This window comes from Triplophysa rosa, linkage group LG2 (assembly GCF_024868665.1).
Source record: "Triplophysa rosa linkage group LG2, Trosa_1v2, whole genome shotgun sequence".
Lineage (NCBI taxonomy): Eukaryota > Metazoa > Chordata > Actinopteri > Cypriniformes > Nemacheilidae > Triplophysa > Triplophysa rosa.
Window position 1 is genome coordinate 25,100,151 of NC_079891.1, and position 23,784 is coordinate 25,123,934.

General features: G+C 37.7%; 1 protein-coding gene across 1 annotated transcript in view; it reads right to left on the reverse strand.

Moving 5' to 3' along the window:
• The window catches only part of tacr1a (tachykinin receptor 1a), a 31,708-nt gene extending 11,027 nt beyond the window's left edge, over nt 1–20,681 (reverse strand). Inside the window, exons 1-3 of the mRNA XM_057328099.1 lie at nt 20,185–20,681; nt 14,965–15,159; nt 885–1,035 (exon numbers count right to left, since the gene is read on the reverse strand). Of these exons, the coding sequence (XP_057184082.1) occupies nt 885–1,035; nt 14,965–15,159; nt 20,185–20,657 (819 nt within the window). The 5' untranslated portion in view covers nt 20,658–20,681. The remainder of the gene's footprint in view (nt 1–884; nt 1,036–14,964; nt 15,160–20,184) is intronic.
• Between the last annotated feature and the right edge of the window lie 3,103 nt (nt 20,682–23,784).

A 23,784-nucleotide genomic window follows, 5' to 3' on the forward strand; every position in this document is an offset into this window, starting at 1 on the left:
CTTTGTAAAGAAAACACATTTTTACTCAAATTAATCAAAATGGATTTATAGCGTTTTGGAACCAAACTCTTCAAATATATATAACACATACTATGTAACTCACATATGTACATTCATCATAATGACAAAAGAGCATATCTTCGCTGCCAAAACCATATTTTTTCTGTTTGTGTGTGTTGCCACAATCGCCTTCAGCTCGCCCACCAAGAGCTTAAAACATCAATGCATGATTTTCTAAAACTGCTCTGAAACAATATGTACTGTGAAACACTGCACAAATAAAAATGACTTAACTTTTGACTATTTTGACCACGAGTGCACACCTACAACAATGACTTTGAAAGTTCTGTTCTGTCAGAATTGAAAGTTCTGTCATCTTGTTCCAAACCTGTATAAATGTATTTGTTCTGCTGAACACACAGGAAGATATCTGGAAGATTGTCAAATTTCACCCCTCCCCCTTTGACTCCCATAGTATTTGTTTTCCCTACTATGGCAGTAAATGGTGGGTTAGATCTGACATTCTTCCAAATTTCTTCCTGTGTTTTCAGCAAAACAAAGTGAAGTATCCCTTTAAGAAGAACATGGAAAGAAAACGGTAAATCTTCATGTAAATGTGGTGAACAGGGCAGGCAGACACACACACACGCAGAATACAGATGAATGAAGCAGAAGGACCTTCTCACTGCTGCTGAGTTTCATAGTGATTATTTCATGCAGTCATGTCTGACCTTCCTCTCCTGCTGCTCTGTGTGTGTGTGAACTCTGTCTGCTCTCTTAAATCAAGGTTCAGCATCTGACCTCCGCCGTGTGTGTGTATGCAAGTGTCGTGTTCATTAAGGACGATGAAAACAGGAGGTGTGAGAGGACGGTACGATGAAGACCTTGCGTTTGGCAGCCAGCTGCTCCTGATAACGGTCCGATGAATCACCAGGAATCTCACTGGCCCACAGAGTCAAACCCACCACCAGGTAAGCACAGCCCATCACCAAGAGAGGAAGGAAGTAAATCAGGACTGCTACACACACGTAGTACCTTTATGAGAGAGATGGGATGGATTGATGGGAAGAAGGGAAAAGAAAATAGGAAGGTTAAATATTTGTAGATATTTAGATATGAACTGTAAACTTTTTACAGATGTATAATATTGTATTGGTTTTAATTCACTAGGAAGTTTTTGCACATTATTTCTTGTTCCAAAATGAAAGTCTTATTTACTATTCGCCAACAATCCAGTTAAACCAATCGCAGATTTAGCCTTGCATCGTATTTAAGCGATTGTCTCTTTTCGGTGCAAGCACGCCTCCTTTCTGTGTAAATCAGGCTTGCTAAATAATGCACCGCATGCACAGATGTTAGTGATATTTGCCAGTTTGCTACAGTCTCAGTATGCCAGACTTTTGCGTTCTGCACAACTTAGCTCTGAGAAACACTCGTTTTTGGCCTAGTCTGCCTTGTTACTGCTTTACATAATTCCTTTAGTGAATTGTGTGCTAGAGCAGCGCAGATAATAAAAATGCTATCAGCTGGCAAGATTCATTCTTAGTAAATTCCTCCTTCATTGTTCAGGGAATCGTGTTCAATTGCATAGCCGTTTTTGTGCTATTCTTTGAACATTTACCAAATCTGTCCCACTTGAGTCATGTTGCCCGTCATAAAATCAAAAATTTTATTTCATTTATTCTTTATGCATTGTTTCTGACAAAGAACCGAGATCATGCATCAAAATTACGACCTCACATACGGGATATTCCATGCAAATGTCAACCAAAATTTAAGAGTTTGGTTCCTAGTAAACTAATGGTACTGTTTAGCTTGTTGACAAAATGTTTATATGCTCTCCTAAGTCACTTTGGATAAAAGCGTCTGCCAAATGAATAAATGTAAATGTAAAATGAGATAACTCCGTTTTAATTTTTTTACGTTTTTTATTGTTATCATGTTTTTATTGTGTTAGTTAGCTGTATTTTTTTGAGTTATTATGGTTGAAATCAAAACAAACTAACTGCAGTTTAATTGATATTCATTGGAATGCACAATAAAAAGCATGATTTTTGATCTCATTTCAAACTCTTCATTTGTTTTTAAAGCATAGTTTTCCATAGTCAGTTAAAGGAACACAGTGCATAACAATTCTTTCTTCATTTACTCACCCTTTGAGTTGTTCTAAGTCTGTATAAACAGTTCTTGGCCACAATTGTCTACCATAGTAGGAAAAATTGCCTTATAAATGTCTTTGTTCTGTTGAACACAAAAGAAGATATTTGGAAGAATATAGAAAAGCAAACAGTTCTGCAGCACTTTTGACTACAATTGTCATTTTCCTACTATGGTGGTCGATGGTGGCCAAGAACTGTTTGGTAACAAGAATTCTTCCAAATATCCTTCTCTGTGTTAATCAGAACAAAAAAATAGAAAACCTTTTAAAACTCTTTTAAAATAGAAAACTCACATTTAGATTGATGTTTTCTTGATGTCTGGACACTATCAACAGAGGTTTAGTAAAATAGAAAATATTGGTAATAAATACACATTCTGACATGTCAATGTAATTTTCAGTCAATTCGCATTGACTGAAAATGTCACATCTATAATGCCTGAATTGCGCCTATCAAGGATATATATGTCTGTCAACATTTAACTTTGATTCATTCTTACAGACCGCATAATATTACTGGACACTGTTCTTTATCATTTACAGTCTATGCACCTTACAGAGTAACACCAGAGTAAACAATCGGATGTTGAACACATACAATAAATCAGAATTCGTGAAACAAGACTGGAACTGACAAAAAATGATCTTAAAACCACAATTGCAAACACAGTATGTTTGCTATATAGTGTTGCTCTAAATCCACCTGCTGAAATGAACAAGCTGCTGAATCCTTGTGGACTCTAAAGTGAGTAAACACTACATGAAATGCCCTAGTGGGTAGACTGAGAGATACTTATATCAGGATCGGTAACTGCCAATGTGAAGATAACACAGAGGTCTCTGTAATAATGTTGCTTCCGATGATTTCCTCCATGGGGGAATCGAACAATGAGGCCGTGAATAATTACACTTCCATTGTTTCATATTCCGTGGTGACAGAGGTGGTAATGCTGTCATCGGGAGACTGGCATTCTTTTCCTAAATCTAGTCAGCTGCCTCACTAGGGCCGTATTTTAAGACATTATAGACAGTTTCGTGAAGTCTGTTCCAAAAACAGAAAGCAGAATAATTATGACTTGTTTTGCCCAAATTGGAATGCAGCACTTTCCTTTGTGACCAATTCCATAATGCATTTCGCAATGCTTAATGGGAAAATAAATCCAAGATGGCAACGCGAGAGAAATGGTGATTATACTGTTTATATACACACATTCAATCTAATTTAAAACTGACAAGGTTTATGCACATTATATATTTATATGCATTAGGGTTTTCTGAATCAGTCATTTATAAAGTTTCATATGAGTTGGAAAGGAGCTGCTTATACTGTATAGTCTGTAGGGAGCACACTAAGTATTGAAAATGGCCACTTGGCCCTTTCCTCTCTTCCCATTTTCTCCACAGTGGAACCCATTTCTTATGTTCTTGAAGACTGATGGGGGGGGGGGGGGGGGGGGGGAGTTGATTGAACCAGGTACTCACACTGACCGCCTTACAGCACACACCCTACTCACCATTTCCCCAGCAATTAACTGCAATCAGGAAAACAGCCAAGAGAGCAAAGTCAAAAACAGACTGTGCGAGAAAGAATAGGAGTAAATGACCGGGTGAGACAGAGAAAGTGATAGACAGAGAGAGTGAGATACGCATCTGTTCAAACACGGTTCATTAGGGGTGGATGAAACATGCAGTGTTCTGCTTCATGGATCACACAGCAAAATGGGTTTAATATGACTGAATCAACCCCACTTGATTAGGTAATAACAAGAAAAGTAATTATGCACTCGTAGAAGTTGTTTAGGAAAAATAAATCCATAAGGCAACAGCACATGCAGAGGTCACATTTCGGGTATGGGTCACCATACCTGACAAATAGGTCACTTTCACTTCACATATTCACTTTATGTTTAACCCATGCTTTACATTGTAGGTTAAACATACAACAGTAATGTTTAAAAAAAAAGTATATTTTATTCAATATACTGTATATTAAGTATACATATATTTTTTGTATACTTGTGTCACGATTGGCAGCCAGAACCCAGACAGCATTGAAGGGGTTAACAGAAATATTTATTAAGATGTAAAATAAAAACACACGATGGGGGAACAAACACAATAACAAAAGACTTCTCAAAAAGGCAAACAAAAACTTCCCTCTAGGGGGCAAAACAAGAACTAAAGCAAAAACAAACAAAACTCACAACAAGGGACAACGCAGGGCAGGAACAAGATATTCTAGACAGGGACTAACATGAACAGGGTACGAAGAACGAACCAACAAGGGACAAAGAGAAACTGGGGCTACAAATAGGGAACACTAAGGAGGGAAGTTAACAAGGGGCAGGTGAGGAGAATCAAACACCAACGGGAAGATTACACGGGGCAGGTGAGGGGAATGAAACACTAATGGGACAATGACGGGAAACAAGGGGGCGGGGCCAAAGCGCGAGACAAGAAGACACGTGGCGCAATGTCATAACAAACAGCCACGTGTCTCCACACAAGACATGGTACTGTCATGACCCTGTCCACAAAAACTACAAATTTCAAGACAAGGAGGACAGGACCATGACAACTTGTAAATGTAATATTTCAAACACTACTAAATTGGCCCACTTTTAGTTCATAATAGTGTACTTCTATTTATAGTAACAGTAGTAAACTATACAAATACCTGTAGCATATTTTCATCTTTATGAAAGTACACTTTGAAGTATACTCTCAGTGCAGTACCAGTTTAGTATTTATACTGCAAGTATACTTGTAGTTTACTTTAAAGGAATAGTTCACCCCAAAAATAAATTTCAGTCATCATTTACTCACCCTCGAATTGTTCCAAATCTGTAAATTGCTTTGTTCTGATGAACACAGAGAAAGATATTTGGAAGAATGCTTGTAACCAAACAGTTCTTGGCCACCATACTTAGACACTATCAGTGTAAATCACATACACTTGAGTGTAATTTTTAATATATTTTTCTGAGAAGAACTAAAAGTATTTCTGAGAAGTGCATAGAAAGTAGACTAAAATTATACTTTCTGATTTTTTTAAACACGTATGGCGCACATTTTGTAAGGGTATCTAAATTAATTGGTGTTATTTAAGTCAAAAGTCGTATTTAATATGACTGAATTATCCTGAATACATTTGATTACACCAAGAAAATTAATATTAAGGGTCAAGTCGGGCAGAAACCGTATTCACTTTTTAAGTATGGTAATGCAAAACTCCATTGAAGAGAGAAAGTGCTTTTTCTTCTGTAGATATGGAAACTTCATCAGCATTAATTGAGCACTTCCCCGATGAAATATTATCTTGGATAAATGGCGTAGCGCTGTCGCAAGTTATTGAGTAAATTAGAATGCCATATGTCAGAACAAAAGATCAATTCACGTCACAGGTTATGACTAGATGCAGCAGCACACCAGCTACACTACACTGACTCCTTTCAGCACCACAGCCAAATCTGTCTACTTATGACAAAGTGCCTGACAAAAACCTGTGCTGAGGAAAAAAGCTGGCAGTTACAAGCTCTGACTCAATATCACACTTCCCGGTCGCTTTCCACCCTTCAGCTTTCGTAGTCCAAACACGTCGCTTGATTTTTTTTATCGCTAGCAAACAGTGAGAGGCAGTGGTGTAGTGGTGCCTGGAGAAGTGGGTATACTGTTCATTTATGCCCCCATTTTTAAAGCGGCCCAGCAAAGGATGATCGCCTCGGTGTTAGCCAGGTTTCCACCATGGTTTTATGCACATTTTGAAGTTTCGTATCAGAAATGAGTGATGGCCACAGAAGAGGTGCAGATTCTGCAATCAATCCTGGCCTACCAGCTATATGAAGAGACAACCAGGGCAGTACGCAGGATTTTAGCAATACCAATGTCCAAAAAAAATTTGACTTCCTCGATCTATATATGTGCATTTTAAGACTTTTAAAGTGCAAATTAGACAATAACAATAGCTAACGTACAACCATGTCTGTCTTTTCATTATTATCAGCATCAGTAAAAAAGAAATATTATACAATCTATGTTTCATGAAAGAGCATTTGAGTTTGAAATGACATTACAGAATGTCCAGTTTTGAGTGAACTATCCCTTAAACGTTTTGAGTAATAACATAGACATCAAATTACAAAAGTTGCAGATACTTGGGTTTATTTAAAACAGGTAACATTTATAGAACATAGAAACAGAATTAAAGAACAGTAATTCATTTAGAAGTTATGCATTTGAAATATTTGCAAACATTAGCCTATAGCTGTTTTTTTATACCCGTGCATACCCTGCACTACACAAGTGGGTATATACAACGCCGACTGATAAAGAAGTGGGTATACCTGTGTGTACCCTCGACTACACCGCTGGTGAGAGGGACTGTCACACAGCGGTAGCTAATGATATTTAAACTACGAGTTATTGTTTCAGCAGCATGTTTGGAGAAACGGAGCAGAAATAATGTCACAACACCTCTGCGGTTATCATCTCCATTCTCACGGAAGAGGAAAAATGAGAGACAGAACATTTGCTCTCTGAATGCCTTGGAGGTACAGCGAATCGCTTAATACCCGAGAAAGCCACAGCTTTTTCGGAACAGATACAAACCTTTGTGGCTTTTGCCATTTTAGGCAAACAAGACACGGCCCCAACTAACAGTGGAAGACATTTACGGTGGAGGTAGAAATTGGCAATAATTTCGGTTGAATGCAACCCAGGAATGGTGAAAGTATACAACTAGACAACCAGATGGAAAGCTAATTACAAAACAAATAAAGGCTGTGTTTTCTCATTCTCACCTCCCCATGTCCCACAGCTTCGCCTAGATCTCGCCCAGAGCTTAAAAGGAGAAAAAAAATATTTGAATTTGTTCTTTGGCCACTTTGATTTGCTTTTCTCTGTGGATTTAGAGTCAAATATCAGAAAAAAAAACTGAAAGGGAGAGAAACTGTCTCTGATATGCTTCACATGTGTCGGTCTAGGTGATTATATTTAGCACATTTTATATTTCTCAAACTTACTGTGGTCGACAAACATTTGTTGTATTATGGCATATTGCCCATGTTACATTGACACAAATGATGTGCCAATTTAAGTCTCTGTGCCTTATATTGATACGCCTCATTACAACTAATAATGCTGCTACAGAAACTGCTGTCTCATTTTGTGGAGTAGCGTTCGACAGTTAATAAACTCTGGTAAAGATATTCAAAAGTTAAAGGACTGAAGCACTGCAAGTTCTCATTGAGTTTGATGGCGTTTGCAGAAAGTACTGAGAGGACCCTGTCAGAATTCAGATTAAGCTCAATACGCCCTTTTCACATGACGTCACGCATCTTCTGTTCTGCCGCGAAGCAGTGTATCGATACTTCCGCTAGCACTCCAGTTCATAAGGTGGCGGTAATGCACCTATAAGCTGGTTTGCCAACCGCCAGTAAAACTCAAGAAGTTACTTCCGCTAGCGCCTCAGAATGGAGTTTACCAAGTCCCTCACTCATCTGCCACAAATACGGCTAGATGATGTACAACGTCTCGCAGACAAATTTTTGCTAACGACAAGATCAAAGCTAGAGAAAGGATACAAATTATTCGATGAACAGTACCTGTTTGATTATGAAGGTAAGTGTTTTGTTTTCTTTTTGTGTTAGCGAAGATGCTAGGAAAAGTACTTGAATATGTGTTCTGTCAGTTTTTTTCCACTGTTGTTAAATTCCAGCACGACGGCAAGACGGAAGTTCTTCTTCTTCTAGTTTGCTGCAAGACGGATGTTATGATACACTGCTTTGCGAAAAGGCGGAAGTTAAGTGACGACATTGTGAAAAGGGCCTATTTCAGAGCGGGAGAATGAGAGAGAACCAGCCTGAGGCAAGCCTGTGAGTCACTCAGGAATCATCCAAGTTCCAGACTAGGAATACTGAAACGTAACAGCACATGCCAGTGAGCTGTCAATCTTAACGTGGGTTGGCAGAGAATGTGTTAGCTGTGAACTGCTATCAAACAGAGATATTAGGAGGGTTAGTATGATGAGGGGGGTCTGAATGAGAGAACATCACACAGCTCTGGACATTTTGTCGTGCTATATTCTAAAAATACATTGATATGTCTTTTATCAACATTTCTGCATGTATTGTGGTATACCCGTTCAGTGTTAAATTCCAACAAAAACCTCAGAAGTCACAAAGTCACCCAACAGCAATGTGAAAGACTGAAAGTTGTGAGAAAAATCAGGCTTATTTCATAATATATTCATTTTTGATTCCCAAAGAGTGGACAGTATAGCGTCCATTTTTCTTCACGATTATGCAGCATCCACTCACAAAAATCAAGTTTTGATATATTAACAAAATGTCTTCATGGAACATGATCTTTACTAAATATCTTATTGATTTTTGTCATACAATAAAAATCGACAATTTTGACCCATACAATGTATTGTTGGATATTGCTACCCATGCATGACTGGTTTTGTGGTCCAGGGTCACAATTTGGGACAAATGATGTCACAAGTTCACAGAATGAAACAAAAAATATCATTCATCTTAAATATATACATATAAATAGTAAATTATATAATTAAATCATTTTGGAGCGGTCTTTTCATTTTTTTCTGTATGTCTAGAAGGCATAACTGTACAATATTTGCATTTAATGTCCCCTTCAGTTAGATTAAACCATCAAAATATGAGGTGTATGGTACAAAATGCAGAATACTAAATGATTACAGTATTTATATGACAAAATTATTTGTCAAGAAATGCAAACCACAGCATATCAGGCAATATGGATTTTCTAATATTCAAAAATGCATAGATAAGCAAAAACAAAGCAAACATTGACTACAGTTTTATCAGTTATTAATATTTTGCTGTTCCTATCTTCCTTCCTCTTTCTTTCTTTTTCTTGACTCAATAAGCTCTTCACATGTTTTTGTCTCATTTTTGCCAAACCTCAATGCTGAGCCTCAGTTTACTCCAAGCACAACAATGCAACATGCATACAAAATTTGAATGCATCTTTAGTAATGTATTTGAACAAAAACATTTAGACATCACTTTTGGGCATTACTATCTTTTTTAGGGCGACATAGCATCTTGATGCCCAAGCTGGGTGCTGTCCAATGTACAAAATAAATTGGTATATCCACACATCTGTGTGAATAAAATAACTGACTGTGTATGTGCCTATGCACTTTGTTGCTTGGCTGTGTACCCAGAGGATGGATGTGGCGACAGGGGTAAGATGACACGCAGCACAATGCTGCCCCACCTGTTGAAGAATCCCATTTTGGAGTGTGCATGGGTGTCAGGGTGGTCTATACATGTTTATTAAAGAGAGAGAGCTAAAGTATACCTAAATGTCAGTGGGTGAGTGTGTGAACGATATCTGATTAGAAGTGTGTCGGCCGTTAAACACAAGCATGTCAAGTACAGTGTGTCTCATGTGAACTCTCATAACACATTGGACTATTTATACTGCGGCATGTGTCTATAGTCTTATTATAACACCCGCCACAGTAAAGCGCTAAAGAAGAACTGAAGCGCGTGTCGTGCGCCCCTGGAAACCCTACACTTCATGGACTCTTCGACTGACCAGGTGTTAGTTTTAATTAGACTCGTCTATTATGTTAACATGAGACAAGTCTCATCTCAGCTTGGCACACTTAACCCCTCTGCCCCAGTCATTACGGCTTCATTATAAGAATTATAGGTGTTACGTGTATTCAGACACGGACATGGAGTAATTGTGTAAGCATGCTATCAATAGCTGAGTGGAAGACAATGACACTCAGTATTTATTTACAAAAAAAACAATTGAATTAGAGTTTAGGTATCATGGACATGGATTGAATGAATGCTTTGTGCTACTAGAAGTATCACAAAAACCATCTATACAAATGCTTTGACCTGAGAAAAATAATCTTATTTTTCTTAATCTTATATAAGAAAATAATCTTATTTTTCTTACCCTGTTGGCAGATTTGTTCTTGTTTTAAAGATAAACTCTATTTTGATAAATGTTTCTGAAAACAAGACTTTTTATAATAGGTTCCTATTGCTTCTCAAGTAAATTCATCTTTATTTAAGAATGCTTAGATATTTGTACTAGAAAACAAAACTAGAAAACTAAGTATTGTTTTGCAGTGTAGGTCAGAAATGGCTCTTTAAAGGAACAATACGGCATTTTTAGGAGGATCTATTGACAGAAATGCAATATAATATACAAAACTATTTCTTCAGAAGACCTTACGTAATGAACCGTTATGTTTGTAATACCTTAGAATAAGCTGTTTATATCTACATACGGAGCGGCCCTACATACATTGAATTCGCCGCCATGTTTTGTACAGCAGCCCTAAACGGACAAACAACTCTACGCGTGTTTCCTCTTCCTCTCCGCTGCGGTATCATGATGAAACAGATCGCGGGATGATCCGTGATCCGTACGGATCGTGCTCTCCAGTTCGGAACGCATGTGACCCGCGGATTAACTGAAAGTTTATTCATTTTTGAATAAGAGTAAAACGTGCTCTCGCTCTCTCTCCAGTTTCAGCTCCAATGCGCTCTTGCTCTCTCTCTCTCCAGTATCTGGACGAGTACAATATTAAAGCGGTTATAGATAAACAATGACGCTCAAAACTGCTCCGTCACACAGCTTATATTACAACAACAACATATCTTGGTATGTTAGTATGTTACTCACATACTGATCCGAATCAAAGCAACCTCCTCGGGGGTGATTTTTAGACGATCTTTCTCTCCAACGTCTCTCTCTGCTGGAAAGTATTTCCATACATATCTATGAGAATCTCTGCTAAAAGCCTCAGTACCGCAGGTCCTAACGCGTCTTTGCTGGAAAGTCTTCATAATATTAACACAGATCCTAGCTCCTGCCTGACTTTTATCCTTCTTTTTAAACTTAAAATCCACAAACCTTCTATTTTATGTAATAAGACATTCTTTCTACTCTTTCTAATGCCCGCAAAATCTCTTCCCTGCGTCAACATGAGAACGACATCTTTTTGTACTGTTGTGGCCACCGTTGTGTTTGGACTGAGCGATTCGTTGCAAATCTATAATACAACGCTAGTGGCCGCTGTTCATCAAAAACTGCGCCTTTCAAATGATTGATGATTTTTCATTTATGCATCCTAGTGTTCCTTTAAATGACTTTTAAACTTTAAATTCATAACATTGTGTCTGATGTTTTTCACAGGACAAAGAAAAGGTTTGTAACAGAACAATGACAATTTTTAGGATGCAATCACTTTAAAGGTATAACTACAACTTTTCGCTTTTTAGTTTAATATTTTTTGTCATGAATTGCGTGGAGAAGAACCCAAATGCAGGCAGGCAGTGGCAATGAAGGGGTTAACGGATGTATTACAACAAACAATAACAGAAACAAAACACCCACGAGGGGGTAACAAGGACGCGACTAAGGTAAAAAAACTGAAAACAAAACACTTCCCTCGGTGGGGCAAAAACAATAGGACAAAATAACTAAACTATGACACGACACAACGTCTAACAATAGGCAGGGAACAAGCACAGTAAACCACAATGCACAGAGCACACTCGCTTCGATAGGACTGGGGCACGAACGGACACACATACACGACGTAGTACAATCCACGAGCACAAGACAAAGAAACAAGAGGGTATTTAAAGGGAAGACAAACAAGGGATAACGAACGAGGGCAGGTGTGGAACGAGAGGGGCGGGGCCAATGACGAGACACTGGAGAGAACGTATATTATTGTCTAAAGGACAATAATATGTTTCTCTCCACACATAACCAAAGGCTTTGTCATGACTCTGCTACAGGACCAAGAAAAACATGACTAAATGAAGCAGAGCCATGACAATTTTTTATGTGATGACTCCTAAGATGAAGAAATAAGCCCCACCGTCTAAGGCAGATGGAAGACTGTAGAATGATCTAGCATGATGAATGTTGTTGAGTTTGTTTGATATGTGTATTAAGAACAGACAAATGGCTGTGCTTTAATGATCTCCTGTTGAATGCATCTAACCTCACGCGACTCTGTGGAGCCATATGGCCATCCATATTTTTATTTCCTGCGTGGATGTGAGAATCATGATGTTGTAAGAAGGTACCAGTGAATGCTGTGAACAACAGTGAAATATATTGCGAAGCAGAAAAATGGATGTGTTAGCTTCTGTACCCCCTGGTAGAAACACCCTCATAAAGATATAATATCACAGCTCAACCGTGGTGTGAAAGGCAGAGTAATGTAAGAGAGGAGTTTGGGAAATGTGAAATGAGTTTTAGGCAGTGGGTTAGTGAGAGAGAGAGAGAGCAATGGTGGGGTGCTTGAAGGAACATGTCTGGTGCCTCGGTAGTGGTCTTCGCTAACTAATGGAAAAGAACTAGCACTTTTCATTGAGAGCAGTACAGAGGAAGAGAGCGAGAGAGGAGAAATATAACAAGCACACCAGGAAGATATGAATGTTTCACAAAATAGAATGTGGGTGAGATAAAGGTAGACTTAAGAAACAGGTGATTGAAACGTAAGGAGAGGATCCAACAAAGAGCTGAAATGAAAGACATCAAGTGGGAAAGTAAGTAAGAGAGAGAGAGAGAGAGAGAGAGAGAGAGAGAGAGAGAGAGAGAGAGAGAGAGAGAGAGAGAGAGCAATTGCAATAGAGTATTTGAGGCAGACGGTAAGAAGATGAAACTTAACAATCTGTGCTCCTGTAGCTCAAATGGTAGGGTGCAAGATCAGTGCGTCCTGAATTCAAACCCCAGGGAATGTATAGGACCTAAATGTACTATACTGTACGATAATGTACAAGTAGCTACTATATTGCAACTAAAATGCTTTCGTTAAAAGCCTCCGCCAAATGTAAACGGCTGTTCTTGCAGCTGTTTTTAATTTGTGTTTCAACCAAATGGAAAAGGCTGAGATTGAATATTCACAGGCAACCTATCATCTAAAGCTTCTTTAACACAAGTACAACCCAGAAAGTGCTACAACGCAACAGCTATTTAAGGTCTTATCTGAGCTAAGAAATGAGAGGTACAAGCAACATTAATCGACTCCATGCATCCGCTTCTAATGGAATCACTGGGCTGAACCCTACATCATTTCAGACTCGTGTTCCTCATTCTACAGCACTTCAGATTAGACATCAGAACTTCGGATTAATGGTGATCTGTGTACAAAGCAGATTTTCAGATCAGTATCCCCACAATTTGGAGGAGTAATAATCATTGGTGTTTGTTCTAAAGTCATACCCTCTGGCAAGATTTTCAATTATGTTTGCTTTAATAGGGTTTAACTCTTTCCTGTTCTCTCTCTTATGGCCATGGCATTCCTGTGGTAAATGTTTTTATTAAAAAAAGATTAATGATAAAGATTGTCAGATGTTATACAAATAAACACCTTAGGCCGGGTAAAGATGATCTGTTTTTTCATTACGCTAAATGAAAGGTATAATATTATCAACAATTTCTGAAGCAATCTGCTTGTTAAATCATGACATAAGGAATACCATTTCCAGGTCCAATCCTCCACTCATTTCACGTGAGGGTACTTTTTAAACAGCTGTTTAGGTGTACACTTCAGTCTCCAGGCTTTAATAATTCATATAAAATGAATCGATGTCACTGGAGATGTAGGTTAGGATTGAGGTTTTTTCATTATCATATAAACTCTTGCCTATGGCATCTGATAGAGCTTTTGGACCTAGAAGCGCTGGTGCATGACGTCATACTTAACAAGCAGACATTGGCCCAAAGACAAATCACAGAAAAATATCACTGTAAAATCTCAAATATCTCAATATTTCTCCTAGACATCAATGAGATTAAATGGAGACCAAATGGAAACATTTGCTTAAGTGTATGAAATGTAGTGGCATCTAGTGGTGAGGTGGCGAACTGCAACCAATGGCTCACTCCACCCCTCGCCTTCAAATCACTACGGTGGCTGACATAAGACAAAGATGTTATCACGTTTTCGCTTCTTTGCTGAAGGAGATAACGTATTTATGAAACGTGCTCTGTAGAGCAGTTTGTCCGTTTATGGCTACTGTAGAAACAACATGGTGAATTCCATGCAAGAGGACCTTCGATGTATGTAGATAGAAATAGCTCATTCTAAGGTAATAAAAACAAAATGCTTCATAATGTAAGAGGTGTTTATACACCTCTGTAGACATAGTTATGAATATTATATTGCATTTCTGTCAATAGATCCTCCAAAAAATAACACACTGGACCTTTACGACTCCTGCTCAGATATTTCTCCTGAGAAAAAGACCCAGAAATCCCATGTCTCTTTTTAGATGTCGGAGCTTAGATTTCCTAAATCTGCTATTAAAAGTCAATATTATTGAAGATTTCAATATAAACTCAAACATTTCTCATGAAATCAACCCAAATCCAGATTATTTACCCATACAATCTACATTCATTAAACCTCCATTCTCTTCATATTTTAATAATTATCATATACTGTATATTTCTATTTTATTTGTCCTAGCAGTTTTATGAGAAACATCTAAACTTAGTTGATACTTAAATGAAACACAGCTGTGAACTCCATATATCCTGAGCTACAGTGTGAAAGAGCAATCTCTCAGCAACAAAATATAAAAGCTGATTTTGGTACAGATTTGGGGCGAATTTTGAACTCTATCTTCAAAAGAATCTCCATCCATAAATCTCCATTTGTGCAAAACGCTACTGAACATTTTAAATCTGTAAATTTTCAGATCAGCATATACTGTAGCAACACAGACTATAGCCATGGCTGATAAGTAGTTAAAAGAGAGTCTTACATCTTTTTGAAGTCCAGCAGTGTGTACTCAGGCCATTCGATGTAGCAGACGACCCTCCCAGGCAGCTGGTCCGTGGTGGAATAGTAGTACTGGGGAAAGGCCAGGAGAAGAGCCAACACCCAGATCACCCCAATGATCACCTTTGTCTGAGTCGCAGACATCCTCTGCTTCAGGGGATGGATGATGGCCATGTATCTGTGGGAGAGCAACAAAATCCTGTTTAATGCTTAAAGAAGGTTTGTTTAAGCAATGCATCAATTAAACTGGCTCTTTTAAATCTTGACAAACGACTTTAGCTCCAATTAAATAATATAAGTGTGCTTCACTTTCTTTCTAATCTCCTCTTTGCAAAGAAAAGCAAAGTTTTTGTTGCCTTAGAAAACCTTGGTGCTAGAAATGAAGATAAAGTGTCTGCATGTGGGTTTGACTCAATACACATATTTCACTTCATTTACAGCTATTATTTGCTGTGATCGTCATTCATACGTGGCAGCCCAGGCTTCGCTTAAAAACAGGAGATATTATCCTCGACCATTTAAACTTTCAACGCAATGCTTGTTTTATCATGCGCACTAACATGTCTCCGTCCAGCGCACAAAGATCTCTGTATAATCCGTGTTAAATTATGTGCCCAATATAAAACTCCATCACTACAAAATGGATGAAGAAAGGCCAGATTGTAAATCGCACATTCATTTTGGACATCTATTGAGCTTCATTAATATTGGATTTGTGTGAGCCTTGGGTTTGCGCTGTAAAACAAGCAAGTGTATCATTTTGGCTGTACTTTGATAAAATGAGCTCTGTAAAAACCGAGAGGATCTGTTCCAGTCATCTCTTACAGTATATGGACAATGAATATACACTGAATTATTTCATTAATTTATGCAGAGCACTCAGTGTACTGGTGCAGTGAAGTGTGTTTAAAGCTAAGTGTAGTAGAAGACATTTATATATTTTTTCCTGTGTCTAATGAGCATTTTTGTATCATTTGACCACTCAGAACCACACATACATCAGATTACTCAGACCAAAATCACACCAGACACACCAAAATCATCATCTAACCTCAAAGTCTTTTTCGACATCACATTTGACACACACTTTGTGTCAAACTCCAGACATGTCTTTACACGGTTCTTAATGAGTAATGGTCTTTTTGTGACACCCTCCCATCCGGTGTTAAACTGAGGACTTGATACAGACGACTGGTTCACCTTCATTTCTTTGGCAGAAAAATTGACTCATTATTTGTAGCTAGGGATTCATGAGGAATTATTCATAATTGCACCTGCTGGGACATCCGAGCATTTTTGACATGGTTTTGTACTTATATTTCCTTTCTTTTATTTAACTTTGTTTTAATTAGTCTCTAACTTCCTTTAGTCTTTATATTCATGGCTGTCCTTCATGTTCACAACCTGAATAATGATCAGTTAACTGTGCAGCTTTTATGCAGTAAATGTTGTTTTATAATTTATAGACAGCGGCCAATTGTTAAGCAAGTGTCCTTGTTAGGACAGTAAGTTTTCTTAAAATTAACAGCCTCTGCAAGCTATGAATATTTTGTGAAATTTTTTAAATAATTGTCAGGCAGAAACCATTCAATGAGAAGTTCACCCAAAAATGAAAAATCGCTCGAATGTAATTCCAAACCCATCTTCTGAGGATTTGTTTAAAGAGTAGCCAAACCGCTCTTTCGTGTAATGAATGTGAAAGAAGACACGTTCTATCAAAGTTAAGAAATAAACTCTTTGTGTTTGATAGAAGTGAGTGAGTCTGGATTTGGAACAACATGAGTGAATAATTTTTGTCATTTCAAACCTGTATGATTTACTTTCTTCTGCAGAACACAAAAGAAGATATTTTGAAGAATGTTGGTAGCCTAACAAAAACGGTACCCATTCACTTTGATTTTACTGACACAAAACTAATTCAAGTCAATGGGTACTATCGTGGTTACCAACATTCTTCAAAATACCTTCTTTTGTGTTCTGCAGAAGAAGTCATACAGGTTTGAAATGACAGAGTGTGAATAAATGATGACAGAATTTTTCATTTTTGGATAATCTCATTTTAACTTTCCAGTGCATCAAACTACAATAAAGAGAACAAAACTAGCATGGTTCTGTCTGATTCCATTAGCGTTCACTGACCATGGCTAACATCTAACCACCCACTGTGCATGCACGCGCGTACAAGCCTACATGTGATAGACAATCAGATTATCTTTTGTATGAATGCGTTTTTGGTCTCGCCAGTCATTCTCGGTTAAAGTGATTTTGCTGAAAGACAACATGATTACATACAGTGCCAGAGAGGATTGTTGAGTAATGAGGAAATGACAGTGGGCTCATGGCACACTCTCCAGCAGGTGAAAAGGTCACACACAGCACCAACATACATTCAAGCACATCTGTCTGACATTACTTGAGCTCAGGGCAACAGATCATCGGCCGTCAGCTCTCAACGGCACCAGGGCTAAACCAATAAGAGCAACAAGCTAGAGGGATCGGAGACAGACAGTGCGGTTACACAATTCCACGCTTGCAGTGCTTTTCTTTCCAATTTAGGAATCTTATTTTTTCTTTATAATGTGTCTGTGGGGAGGGGATCTGTCATTTCGGGGCTAGTTATTTATTTTTACAAAGACGACATGAAATACATAGCTGAAAGGATGCAATAGTCCCGGTAGTGACAGCAGGAGGTAAAGTAAATGTTGATTGATACCGCAGATTATTCCAGGATTCAGGCAGTTCCTCTCTGAGTTCCTGTTCAGCATGACAGTTTGACAATCTCGGCCAGTTAACCGTTTATTCTTCTACCAAATCTGGCACAAAGTCGCCGTTTAGCATGCTGTCAGATCGACATCGAGAGAGAGCAGGAGACACGGAGAGAGCAAAGCCTGAACGTGGAACTGAAAAACACCTGATTGGTGGAACATGTGAGAATGTGTGATGTTGTCCTTGGACAACATATCTTCTCTCACTGCTATTAGAGCATGTAACACAATTACATCACACACTGCAGGTCAACGCAAGTGACAGCCTTACTGCTGTCTGTGAGTGTGAGATTCAGCAAGAGCAACAGAGCTGAAATCCAGGCAAGCAAAATATCTCAGCCGAGGTGCTTAGAAGAGCTTGTATTGCTATAATCATGCATAATTGACTACTAAGTGAATAAAAACACTTGCAAGGTACGGCATTTAAAGAAAAAGTATAGCCATAATTGTATATCATTGTAAATAAACACCTCCCATGTGCTTGACTGTTCTTAAAGGCTGATATTTTATTAATGTGAACTGCTTTTATTTTGTGCAGTCTGCTTTGGCTCTCTGGTGTAAGTGTTTTAGTACTAAACAATTTCTTGGCCACCATTGACTACCATAGTAGGAAAATTGCTCTATGGTAGTCAATGGTGGCCAAGAACTCTTCGGTTACAAGCATTCTTCCAAATATCTTTCTCTTTGTTCATCAGAACAAAGAAATTTATACAGGTTTGGAACAACTGGAGGGTGAGTAAACGATGACCATTTTTATTTTTTTGTGACCCTTTAAGGAATTTGTATGGCTATTTTGAGTGAATAACTTATTATTCAATTTTACAGTCTCATATTGGCCATTAGTTGAGTGTTATTAAATTAGTGATTAATAGAGATTGGCATTCAAGTTAGTAGATAAAAAAACTTCTACTAAGGCAATCTAACCCTATTGTGCATAATGGCAACCCATACTCTGTAAAAACTCTTTAGAGTCATATACTGTAAATCAAGACATCAAGCCCTCACTAATGTGTTTGGAAAACCTTTGAGTCATTTTTTGTGTATAATTCAAAATGTGTATAGTCTAGAGAGAATGTAATGTTTGCTAGAGTTGCTCAAAAGAATCTTTCAAAGATAAATAATATCCTTTAGTGCTCTGACAGGTATTTCCTCTAAGGACCTAACACACAGACAGTGTTTCCGCAGTCTAAATCTTGCCCATCTCTCCTACCGGTCTCTTGGGTAATAGAATTTTTAAAAAGTTCATGTTTATGCATGTGGATAAATGGAAATCAGAAAAGTTTTTTAATATTAGATTTGCTGTGAAGATGGGAGGCAGGAAGGTGGTGATGGGTCAGACATTAACTGAAACCTTTGCCTTCTTGTGAAAAATACATTATACTGGAGATAGTTTTCGAGGAATGCAGAAACAGACCCAGGTTGGAAATTAACCGGCACTCATATACAATTACAGCATCACTGATGAGATTAAGATTTTCTGAATAGGCTGTGACTGGGATGATAAATAAATAACTCATCATATATTGTATGATGTCATTGAGATCTGACCTTAAAGTGTTCTTTAAATAGAGCTGAAAAAAGCAACATTTGAATTTTGAAGGCAAATTGTTCTACATTGCAAACCATTAGAAATCTATTCGCATCTACAGTATTTGGAACATCACTATAGGCTACTTTTTTCATATGTTCACCCTTGTACCCATAGAATTAGACGTTAAAACAACTTTTTTTTTTCAAACAGTGTAGAAGCTTTCAGAATCTTTTCAGATTTGAAAAATGTATTTGGTTAATGTATTTATGCATTTTGTAAAAGTGGTGACTAACTTACAAGTGTTCTGTAATGAGCGTAACTGCAGCTATATCTTTGTTTTTCGTATTTTTTAATTACAAAATCTTCCCATGTATGCTGTCTATACCATAACCATCTTTGTATGGTATTTCTTAATGAATAGGATTTTAGAATTAGAATGAATATGATATTGTGACTTTAAGGTCGCCTAATATAAAAAATCCTTTACTTAATAGGAAATAAATAGATAATTTGCATAGGTGGCAAATGTAATTTTAAACTAAAGTCGCCAGTAAAGTGTTTTATATTCAGCGTTATTGCTGCATGCATAGAGAAAAAAGTACCTTACATATTCTCTATAATCCTTAATTTGTTTAATTTTACATCAGGCACAGTTTCGTTGGCACTGAGGGGCGAAGCATTTACATCTACAATATATAAGCCTATTCATTTATACCAGACGGGGAAGAAAAACATAAAAAGCACAATAAATTGTCGCAATCACTTGTCCTTCATATTTTTTTTTTTTAACTAAGTTAAAGGTAAAGTGCCGGCAGCCAGTTCGAAACCTAAATTTGTTTTGCGCACGCAGGTGAAATATGCGCGCATTTGTTCTGCGAGGGAACGTGAACTGTGCGAAGGAACTTACCTGTCGAGCGCAATCGCGGTCATTGAACATATACAAGCGAAGACTGCGGCTATCGGAAAGAAGTTGTGGAACTGACAGTAATAGAGGCCGAAATACCACTCATTATGCACCGCGTAGACAAAGTTTATAACGGTGTTAAAAGCGGACATAGACGCTTCAGCGAAAGCCAAGTTTACAAGGAAATAGTTAGTCACTGTTCTCATGCGCTGGTGCGCCAAAATGATCCATATCACCGTGATGTTGCCCACCACGGAAACGATGACAATTGTGCTGTAAGCCACTGCCCAGAGTACAATCCTCCAAACTGGTTGCACAAACTGGTTCCTGTATAAATCGGTGTCGTTGAAGGTTGTAGAGTCGTTGGTCGAATTACTTGGAAAGTCAGTGGAAGTGATAAGCGGGTCCATTTCTTCATTCCGTCCAAGAAGACGAGAGCACAGATCGCAACGACTTGCTCCTTCACTTTCTCTCATCACGAAACCAATTTTAGCTCTTGGTTACACACCTCACTCATGAGCGTCGCTGCCAAGTGCTCGAGCGCGTGCCGAAAGAGAAGTGGCGCGCGCATAGGCGCAGATGCTGAACCGTAAGGTTCTGCATGAAAACGTTGGTCTCTTTAATACGAAATCTTATTCATAAGCTTATCCTGCTGAAAAAAATTGTGATTTTAATAGGAATTGTATAATGGTAATGTGTTTGGTTGTATTGGTGATATCTGCAGATGCGAACCGATTGAATACTATTTTAAGGAAATAACCACACATGAAAGAATCTTGTTATGCTAGGTTTCAATGGTAAACAGCTGAATGATTTCGTGGTTTGTAATGGAAAGAAACCCATTAGATTTTGTAAGCAGGATATATACGTGAGAACTCCATGTGCAGTCTGGAAGATGCTGTAAGCAAGTTCTGAACTCTCTTAGTAAAATACAATTCGTTCTTTTTAATACAACATTTGGATAATCTAAATATAAGCCTGTATCTTATATCACATGACAGACGAGGGAAATGTAATTTTACTGAAAGGCAAATTAAAACCTAAATGCTAATACGAGTCTCAAAACTTTTGACATTGAGGAGAACTTACTGTGGATGATGCACTTGGAACGTCGCCATCCAGCTTCATTTTAACAATTACTGTATGCTCGTGTTGAATACGTAATTACTGAGCTCCACCAATTAATGACAAGTTTATGTTTGGAGTTGGACTAAAGTCATTAAATAAAAGCTCATGATCTCCCCCTGGTGGTGCCATGTGAAAGCTTATACGCTCACAATGTTTAATTACACTGTATATAGGCTATATGATAACAAATGTGTAAACACAAATAATATTTTATATTTTGTAAATAAGCCCCTTTAATTTGTTTAAAGGGGAGAGGTGTAATGATTAAACGTGTCATACTTTATGTCGTACGTATTATGCACACAAGGGATGGTATACTACATGACTCATAGGCAAAGGAACTGCCCTTCACATGAGCAAATTTTCAGAATTTTGAGGAATCACGCCTCAAACCAATACTACGTTGCTATGAACATGTTTTCTGTAATCATCTGTGGCATATAGTGTTGTTTGCTAAGCGGTAATTGTTAATTGCCTTGTTTCTTTCATTTTTTTCCTCTGTTGCTCTGTTTAATGAGTTTGTTGTGATTTGTTTTCCAGAATCTCACACCAAGCAGGATATTTAAGGCAAAATCTTCTTTCCACCATTAAAGGTAGTGATTAGTTTGCTTCCTAAATAAATAATTGTCTGTAACTTAATTAATTATTCTCTCTAAAGAACAACAACTACTAGAACACTAATGATCGATTTAGTGGAATTAGAAGTTTGGAGATCCAATCACTTGCTATATGTGATCTGCAGGTTCTTCCAAGAATCTTTGTGGGACTTGCGGATTAGCATAATTGAATGTGTTGTGGCACATCATTCATGTTAATTAAACATGTATCATGACAGCATCTGGGTTGCTGACACTCAATTAATAACCATACATATGGGCACATTTTCATTTCCTTGCTATAGTTTTTCATTGTTCATATGGATGGACAAAAATGGATGGCATAAGATTCTTTTAATTAAACCGATCAAGAGATAACTATGAAAATTGGATCGTGCAAAAAAATTGAGCAGATTTTGCTTAGACAAGTAAACAGTTTGGCAAGCTCAATAATGTTCCCATCTTTTTTTTACCCTGCCTTTGATCACAGCAACATAATATCCTCTGGCCAGCCGCAATCCTCAACAATCAAGATTTGGCTGACCACTGACCATTTCACAGGAAGAATCAGAGATTTAATTTCACACACCAACTGTCATTCTGTCATGGTTTGCATTAAATACACCTATAAAGCAAAAAAAAGTGTCAAAGGACCACAATCAACCCATCACCTAAAGACCTACACTACATTCAGAAATATTCCAATCCATCTGTAAGCTCAGTGGCTTTGAATGATAGTTTTGAGATCGTCTTTCCTTTTCTCAGACTATGAAACTAATACCTTTAACACTGCAAAGTTGAATGGTTCAGAGACTCTCCAGAAACTATTTGTATAAATTACAACTGCTTGTTACTCCTACTCATCTGTTAGAGTAAAAAAAACGGTCACTGTATCAGGCACTGAGCCATTGTGTAGTGCCATTGCTGTAGTGCCATTGCATTTGGTTGTTCAACTTTCAAAAATGTATCCATAGCACTGAACATAACACACTTAATAAGAGTGATGTTTTACGATTCTTTCAGGCATAGGTCAATAGACACGTCAATAATATGGAAGTGACCAAGCCTCCAAACATTTCTAATGTTTAGCTGCAAAAAGATTAAAAGAGTTTAAAGAGCATGTGTGAACTAAAAGAGAATTTTCTGTGAACCACTGATGTATTGTATTTCTGTAAGAAGCTAGTGACATATTGAAAATACTTTGTTTCCTGGGCGTATATAGTCATTCAGGATAGACAAACGCTGGCACCTTTAACTGACTGAAATAGGTTTGTAACGTCAATGAATGTGTCAAGCTGTCTAGTGGTTGATTGAAGTCTCATTTGTGTGTTGGAGTGGACAGTGTGTGATCAGCACTGACTTGCACTCAACCAATGTTTGCATTATAAAGTGTCTTTTTATATAACATGCCAAACGCATTTCCAAGAATGTAACATTTTTGTAAGGCAAACACGTCCGTCTTTGAGTAGGCTAAGACCATTTTTATAGCTAGGCCACAAAATGAACCTCATTCTGTAAAAAAATTATAATAATATATGCAAGAAGCATTTCGAATGTCTCCAGCACGTTTTTATCATATCCAAAAATCAATTATAATTTACCCCTTACGCACATTATCACGTATGTCAAAAACTTGGCTGTAAAAGCATCAACATAACACACTCACGTGTATCAAATACTTGACATAGGCCTACATAATTATGTATATACAAAAAAATGATTACCTTACAGTTCTGTTTCAAATCCACATCATTTGAATATCATGACATCGATGTCTGTCAAAAAAATAAGATGCATAATAAATGAAGTATTTATACATTAATTTGTGCACGCTGGCCCTTTAAGAGGTTTGTCCAGCGCAGCGTGTTGTTTCGCGGTG